Source organism: Topomyia yanbarensis, chromosome 3 (genome assembly GCF_030247195.1).
Source record: "Topomyia yanbarensis strain Yona2022 chromosome 3, ASM3024719v1, whole genome shotgun sequence".
In the NCBI taxonomy this organism is placed as follows: Eukaryota; Metazoa; Arthropoda; class Insecta; order Diptera; family Culicidae; genus Topomyia; species Topomyia yanbarensis.
The window spans coordinates 118,799,890-118,808,218 of NC_080672.1; the positions used below are offsets into that span (position 1 = coordinate 118,799,890).

At 45.4% G+C, this 8,329-nt stretch overlaps 1 protein-coding gene across 1 annotated transcript; it reads right to left on the reverse strand.

Annotated features, from left to right (window-relative positions):
- Nucleotides 1–2,526: 2,526 nt before the first annotated feature.
- On the reverse strand, nt 2,527–6,122 carry LOC131687171 (uncharacterized). The gene is made up of 2 exons (XM_058971223.1): nt 6,009–6,122; nt 2,527–4,011 (listed from the first exon to the last, which is right to left on the reverse strand). The coding sequence occupies exons 1-2, from the start codon at nt 6,120–6,122 to the stop codon at nt 2,527–2,529; spliced, it is 1,599 nt and encodes a 532-aa protein (XP_058827206.1).
- Between the last annotated feature and the right edge of the window lie 2,207 nt (nt 6,123–8,329).

The following is an 8,329-nucleotide window of genomic DNA, read 5'->3' on the forward strand; positions in this document are numbered from 1 at the left end:
GGTTTAGGTAATGTACATTTATAAAAAAAATATAAAAGGTACGAAAATCGACAATAAATTTTAGGGGTTTTGACCTGCTCGGCCCCACTGTGCATACCTTTGAATATTATCTATTTCTGAAAACCATATTCAAATCCGATATTTATAGAAATACCAAAACAACTGATTTTAATCCTTTCTTCCAAAAGACATTAAAAATTACAAAATTCGGCTTAACAGCCAGCATATTTTATTTCAGTCCGGTTATGTCTCTGACATTACCCACCCATCGTCTTTTGTTATTTATGAACAGCAAAACCTTTTCCGCGGTATGAGTTCAGATCTTTAAATTTTTTTCCTGAATACCCTCATTGTTATGGTTCAATTTTATTATAAAAAGATTCACTATTTGTTTTAATGCAATCATTGGTAATTGAAAGGCTAACAAATTTCCCTTGTTATTACAAGCGATCAGCTCAATTGTGAATCTCCACAGCCAATTTTTCTTAACTTGTTGGAAAAGTTTTTCAATCTGCTTCCGCGAGATGACCCCCTACCGTCCCCCCAGCGTTACGATCCACTTGTTCAGCGTTGCATAACAAATTTATAGTTCCCGACCGGCAGCATCCCCGAAACTTTCGTTTTCCTCACTTTGATGGTTGTCGATTTTCACCCGCCCAACTCCATCCAAACCGATTTTCGAAACTTTCCATCATTAAGCGCATAATCAAAATGTCGTTAGCGAAACTATGTCCTACAACTATGCTTCAAAGGAGGAAAAAAGCTACGACAAATTTTCGAGGCAGCTACTCTTGTTGTTCTGTTGCCCGGTTAGTGGATGAGGTGAAGCGATTTCACGTTCAAAGTTTAGTTCTTGAATTTAGCGAATCGGATCCAAACAATCGCTCTCGGCGGTTACGCTTGTTGCAAAGTCATCTTCAAATTCATCCAAACAGAACCAAATTCGCTAGTTCTATCGCTCGCAGAACGAGGAGACAAAATGCTATAAACATCAACGAAAGGCACCGTAAAAATCTGCCCCATTCTCATTCACTGCCGACATCGCTGACCAATCAAACGGACCAGCGACTTTGCGCTTCCCAAGTAAGAGGTATACGCAATAATAATAAGTGCCCCGTAAAATGCCGCAGCCGATAAGAAACTGGTGATTTTTTTAAACGGCGAGGGTGGTAAAATGAATCCTAACGAAATCATTGCACGCTCACACGATTGCCCCAATTAGGGTAAAAGCTGTTTCTGACCCTCTCCCCATTTCTGAAAGGCTGACGAGCCAATTTTCTTGAATTGCTGTCGTAAATAATGCGATATCATATCGAAGCGAACTGCTTGGAAAATGGTGCAGTAATTTCAACAAATCTTACAATCAAAAGTAAGATTATCTTTGCGGTAGGGAAAAGCGCTATCCAGAAAAATAACTAATTATTCCAAGTTTGAGATGTTTGTTTATTTTTAACGTTGCCCGGTTTCATATCAGTAGCAAACAATTACTATAACACCTAGTTCTCCCTACAAGCAAAGATCAAAGTCACCAAGTACCACATGATTTGAAAAGTTAGGATCGGTACAACTCAAAAATGGTTTCAGCTCTGAATCTAAATCAATGCTGTACGGCAACTATAACCTATAAAGGATAAACTTTACAAATCAAACTTTCATTTCAGATCGAACCGGTCGCTGGATGATGGATCGTATTGAATCGATTTCGGATGTGGCGAGTGAATTACAAACGTCCATGGTAATCAGCAGTGCAGAAATGGCCACCGACAAACGACCACAAGCTAATTCTTCTTCTCGATATGTGCAGAGGCCGGGCCATAGGCGGCTTCAGTCCGCTGGTAAAGGGGAGGCGTCATCCATACGATATATTTATATCTCATTTACGATTTCGAAAACTAAATTTCGTATTTGCGCAATGCCAGGGGTAACCTGACAGAAAAACTAATAAATTAGACATGACCCTTTTTGATGTGGATCTAAATTTGATGTAACATGAAAATACATTCTGGAAAATCGATTATGTTTCCAAAATTCGCGCTTTTCATTAAATAGTCGTGATTCTGCATATGCAATAATGAGTTTTATAGAATGTACGAGAAGCATTCTGTTCCCGAAGTCGGAACTAACACCATTCTTTTAGTTGATTACTGCACAGCTAAAAGGCTGTAATTTGTTGAATTCTATTAGTGGTAATTGGTAAGTATTTGTATGTGTGTTTGTTTACATTTACAGTGTTTCCCTATCTTTTCAGGTTCCTGTTTTACAGTGGAAGGACACTCCAGTGTATTCTACAAAGGTTAACGGTAAGTTTAGGTTAGGTTTAGTGGTAAGTAATAAATCTGGTAAGTATTAGTTTATAATTTCATACCTGAATTCACTTGCTAGTTTCTGCTTTTTAATCAAGTTTCCACTTGTGTGGCTAATATAGTGCAACGTATAATATCTACTAATATTAATTTAATTACAACTCGCTTGTACGGAAAAACGTGAGTTGTATTACTTTTGTCACTTCACTATCAATTCTGCTGACTAATTATGTTGATCATCTGTCAAAGCGCTCGCACTGCCTGCTCGTGACGTTGGGATAGCGAGGGATAGGACATTTGGTTCACCACAAAAGGTATCGGCGACATCCTCCGACCCGTGAACCATTGCCGGTCCCGCAGCGGCTTCATCCGACTTCTGGTTACAGCTTACGACATCCAGAACAGCGAGCTTTACAGCAGGTCTCTCAAACACACCTCTATTAGTCTGTACTGTTGCGCGTCTCACCTGTCCGAACTTATCTGCGAAGGTTTCCAAAATGCGTTCTCGTTCCCAGCGGTTCCTCGCATGTTCGTCCACTATGACGACTAGATCGCCAGGTTCCACGGGCTTCACTGTATCGAACCATTTCGCCCGCCGTGTCAACATTGGAAGATATTCCCGGATCCACCTTCGCCAGAATTCGTTTCCAATATGCTGGGCCAGCTTCCAGTTGTCCCGAAGAATGTTTCCTGTGATCACAGGTTCGCTTGCTGGCTGCTTGATTCCGTTCGATCCATATAACAGAAAGTGGTTTGGTGTGAGTGCCTCTTGATCTGCAACATCCAGGGGAACATAGGTTAACGGTCGCGAATTCACAATGCCTTCGGCTTCTAGCATGATCGTTTCCAATACTTCGTCGCTAGGATGGCGGGGACTATAAGAAACAGCTTTCATCGCGACCTTTACTGATCTGACCATGCGCACCCAGGGTCCTCCCATGTGCGGGGCTGCTGGAACGTTGAAGTACCACTGTGTGTGTGCGTTGGTAAATGTATTGTATTGTTTTTCTTCCGATAACTGGCGATTGGCTCCGACGAAGTTCGTGCCATTATCGGAGAAAACCTCTAGCGGCGCACCCCGTCGGGCCACGAATCTCGTAAAGGCCATCACGCAAGACGATGTTGAAAGACTGTGTGCTAGCTCCATATGAACCGCCCATACCGTAAGACAGGTAAACAAGCAGATCCATCTTTTCACCAGACTGCGGCCGACTTTGACTTCGAAGGGCCCCATGTAGGCAACGCCAACGTACGTGAACGGCCGGACGAATGGGGTTAGGCGTTCCTTTGGAAGTCGCGCCATCTGCGGCGGCACTGGAACTGCTTTCTGTACATTACAGTACTGACAACTCCTGCCAACTTTGCGTATGAGCGTTCGAAGCTTCGGAATGTAAAACATCTGTCGTAGTTCGTTGTACACTGTTTCTCCGTTGGCGTGAAGGAACCATTGGTGGTAGTAATTCACCAGAAGAAAGGTTATACGATGTTCCCTCGGCAATACTACGGGATACTTTTCCGCGTACGGAATATGCGGTGCGTTTCCAATCCGACCTCGTACCCGCATGACTCCGTGCTCTTCGGAAAATGGTAGCAGCGAACGCAGTGAACTCCGTTTGTCAACACTGCCATCGATGTTTAGTTGATTAATCTCTTCACTGTATGCCTGCGATTGAGCCTGGCGCCTGTAGCCGCCGGCCGTCGGTGGCCACTGGTTTTGTACGACGGGAGCAGGGTGGATTTTTCTTACAGACTTGCCATACCGGACTCGGTCCAACGTAAGCTATTTCGTTTTCTTTCGCACAAATATCGCACAGATTTTCGAATACTTGATATGTCTTTACCTTCCGAAGTAGAGTCTAAGCTATTATCTCGTCCACTCCCGTTAATCAAAGATTTATCTTCTGATTGGTTTTTCAACACTGTTTTATTATATTCTTAATACACTACCGTATCAGCGCCCAAATCACTTTCGCTTCAGCGTAATTATCTTCTACTGACTTACTTATCCGACTGACCTGACGCGGCCGGGCGAGAACAACTTAAACGACTGACTTATCCGACTGCCCTCTTCGCCAGCGCGCCTGTTGCGAACCCTAATTAACTTTTCACGACTGACCTCTTCCGATCTGACGCAAAAGACTTTTATCATTTCGTCTGTGTAGACTTCTCTCTGAGAGAGTCTCAGACCCAAACAAAACATTCTTTCCACGCTCGCGAGAGTAAAGACCCCGGTGGATGAATCAGTAGTTCACTATGACTCATACTCGGAAGCCTTTACTTTCTATAATAGCGTCGCCGTCTGCTGCTGGCAGCAACAAATTGTGTTTAATTAAACAAAGTGTTTATTCTTTTCCGTAAGCATATGGCTTGGAAAGCGCGAGTGCATCAAAATATCAGCTTAGCTTAAGGCTGTAGCTGGTGATGTAACCCAGGAAATTAGCTTCCATGGTGCACCACTTGGAGAAATTTTCCAGGGTTGATGCTGGCCGAAAACTATGGGCGCTGCACGCCAAAGGGTTTCTTCTGCCTTCACGAAATCCTCTAGATCTGGATTTTGTCTTCGGTGTTTACTTCCCCCAATCTGCTTCCAGCTTCTTATCGCCCGATGAACGTAGGCCATCGTTCGAACTAAACGATTCCAATTTGAAAAGCGTTCGATGTCTACGCTCTCCTCCGATGTCAGATGTACAGCTACCATTTGTATCTCTTAGATTGACGCATCTACTTCATCTACCTTATTCGATTGCTTTGGCCACTCATCAACGCTGGTGAGTGAAAGAATTTCGCCGACTCGGAATGAGACGAACTGGTGATACTGGCGACTGTCCGAGCGAAGCCACGCCAGAACTGTACTGGAGTCCGTCCACAGATAGCGTTTATGTATGTTGAGAGTGAGCGCCGAACAAACGTTTTGCTACAATCGCGCACCTATCATGGCAGCTCCAAACGCGGGATTGAGAGCGCACGAAGTGGTGCGACTTTAGTTTTTGCTGTTACTAGCAAATACCAACTACCGCCGCTGTGTGCCATCCTCAGATAAACTACACACGTGCATGCCGATACGCTAGCATCCGTTAACACGTGAATCTCGATTTAGTTCACCTCTGGCGTTGTAGAATTCCCAAAGAAGCAACGCGGTACTTGCACTTCATTAATCTTCTCCTACAGCTCGATCCATCTACTCCATAGATCATACAGTTGCTCTGATATGGGTTCTCCAAATCTCTTGCATTAAGATTTTTCCGTTGACTACGAAATGCGCCACAAATCCCAAAGGGTCGTATAGCTTCATCACGATTTGTAGCACCTGTCTCTTCGTTGGAACTGTTTGGCTATTGCCCAAAACGTCTACGAACCCATATCGGTCGAAGGTGAAGTGATCCGCTGATAGAACCCACACTACACCCAAGACGCGCTCATACGGGTGTTCATTGTCTAGTACTAGTGACTTACTGTCCGGCGAACTAGTTTCCCCGAGACGATCAAGAACCTCCTGCGAGTTGGACAGAATTTTGCCGAATTCGAAGCCCGCTGCTGCGTGGATAAACTGCACTTATTTGACAAGCTGTACTGCTTCCTCTACCGAATCGACACTGTCAAGGAAATCATCCACGTAATGATTATAGACGCTCTGGGGTATGATTCCGCGTATTCGAGAGCATTTTTGTTCTTCGCGAACTGAGCCGTGCACGGGGAACTGGTTACCCTGAACATAGCGACGTTGATTGTGTATATCTGAACTTCATCCGATGGACAGTTACGCCATACGAAGCATTGTGACCACTTGTCTTCCTCCCGGATAAGAATTCTCAAGAACATCTCTTGGATATCGGAGCATACAAGCATACATCCCTGAATCGCAACAAGACGTTCACTAGCGATACGAGTAGATCCGGGCCCTTTAAAAGCATGTCGTAGAAAGCAACTCAACATGCCTTCGCGGTCGCATCCTACACCAGTTGGATTTTATTTGGTTTCTTGGAATTCGTCACCACCCCTAACACTCGTCGAGGGTTCGCGTTCGCCATCTCTGCAGATGATACTTTGCAGACATACTACTTCTGTTCGTAGCTATCAATTTGATCGTTGACTTTCCTACGAAGCTCGGGATCTTTCGCCAGTCGTTTCTCCAAACCTTCCAAACGGCTGATCGCCATTTGGTAGCTATCCGGGAAGTCCACGTCCTCTTTTCGCCAAAGCAAACCCGGCTCCATTCGACTTCCTCTTCGCACCGTAGTTGCCTCAAGGATACTGCGTGCTCGCTTGTCCTCCTAGGATTCCAACTGTTGCACCGAAGCGGCATCTTCAACTGCGAAGAACTTTCGTATCGAATCGTGTAGGTCACTGTTGCTCATCTCTGCGCAAGTATGGACGTGCACTTGCTCAACTGAGCCATCAGTCCCGTTATTTCTCCCGCATACGCACCAACCAAGCCGAGTCTTAGCTGCTACTGGTTCGTTGTTGCTGCCTTCACGGGTCTTTAAACTTGTTAACAACCGTACATGTTCAAGTCCGATGATCATGCCGGGCTTTGAATCGGTGTAACTGACCACAGGAAAGCATTGAAGATGCGGGAACGTATTCGACAGCTCTGTATAGTCCAACGTTTGACTTGGAAGGCCTAATTCCTGCACCGTGCGTACGTTGGCTAGTTGAAACGTTTCCCTATGTCCATTACCAGATATTTTCACGCTCAGTCGCTTTGAAGTCTTCTCCTGCCTGCTAATCTTTCCGGTCCAACTCAACCACAGGTTATCAGGTTCACCTTCTATGCCCAGATGTGCTGCGATTTCTTCCTCGAGCAGTGTACATGATGACCCATCGCCGTCCAAGAATACGAATGTTTCTACTTGTTTCCCGTCTCCGTACAGTGTGCTCCCTGGGCGCGGAATTTTCTCGAATCCCGATTTTTGGTTTCACAGCGACTTTCTAGCAACTTTATTGGTCCGTTCGCCATTTTCTCTGCAGCTCGGAGAGAATACTCGTAACCACTCTGTTGACAGCGTCCTAGGTATGCTCGTTGTGGCACATTTCTTCAACGATATTGTCCACTGTCACACCAGACACACCCATACGAACTTCTTTGATCTTAATTCACCTCTACATGCTTCCTATGTACCCAAGCAGACACTTTTGGGATAAATCGGTGGGTTCACCTTCCTTTCTCCGCGTTGTCCCACTCTTACTACCACTTAGCGAACGAGGTCGCTCGGACCAGTCTCCTTGCATTACGTGCATTTCTCCGCTGGTAGTATTCCACGTCCTCTACAGGAGTAATGCTGATGAGAATCATCCCGACAATTAAGCATACCGCCTCCGACGATATCGTTCTGTACGCACTCGCGACACGAACAGCCATTAGGCGAAACGTGCTTGCCAACTTCGTCCGGCTCTTCTTTGGGTTCAGCGCAGCAGCCCAGGCCGGTTCGCCATACCTCAGTGTTGAGGAAGAGACACCCGCCAGGAGACGTCTCGTGCTGCCTATTGCTTTTCCGTTATTCGACATGGTCCTTGTCAAATGCCTTAGTTGTCCTCGCACCCTTCTCACATACATAGTCGACATGGTGCTTCAGCGCACGTATCGATGGGATGGATTGTCCCCCGACGCTGATCTCGACAAGCTGGATTTTTTACGATAGCTGACCAGCACTACTCCGGTCTTGTGGTGAGCCAGCTGCAACTTGACGTTAGGTTGCCACGATACCTATTGACTCTGCCGTAACCATCTCCACCTCCTCAAGGGTCTCGCCTGTTATCGTCAGGACAACATCATCTGCAAAGCCAACGATCTCAATTCCCCTGGGCAGTTCCAGTGTTAACACTCTGTTGTACATTATATTCCAAAGCGTTGGACCGAGCTCTGAGGTACTCCCGCTGTGACCCTAATCGACCTCTTCCCCTTGTTCGTTTCGTAGACCAGTACTCGGTTCTAGAAGCAACTTTTCAGATATTCTTTGTTTTAACGTGAGTCTTTGTTTTCTTTCTTTTTCATGGATTTTTATGAACGTACAAAAAAACAGACAGAG

What these genes read in the sequence shown, in the direction of transcription:
- LOC131687171 (XM_058971223.1), bottom strand. Translation starts at nt 6,122, where the DNA reads ATGTTCTTGAGAATTCTTATCCGGGAGGAAGACAAGTGGTCACAATGC. An exon ending in TCAACGTCGCTATGTTCAGG is followed by an intron (nt 4,012 to 6,008) that starts GTAACCAGTTCC and finishes GTACAAAACCAG; the next exon opens with TGGCCACCGACGGCCGGCGG.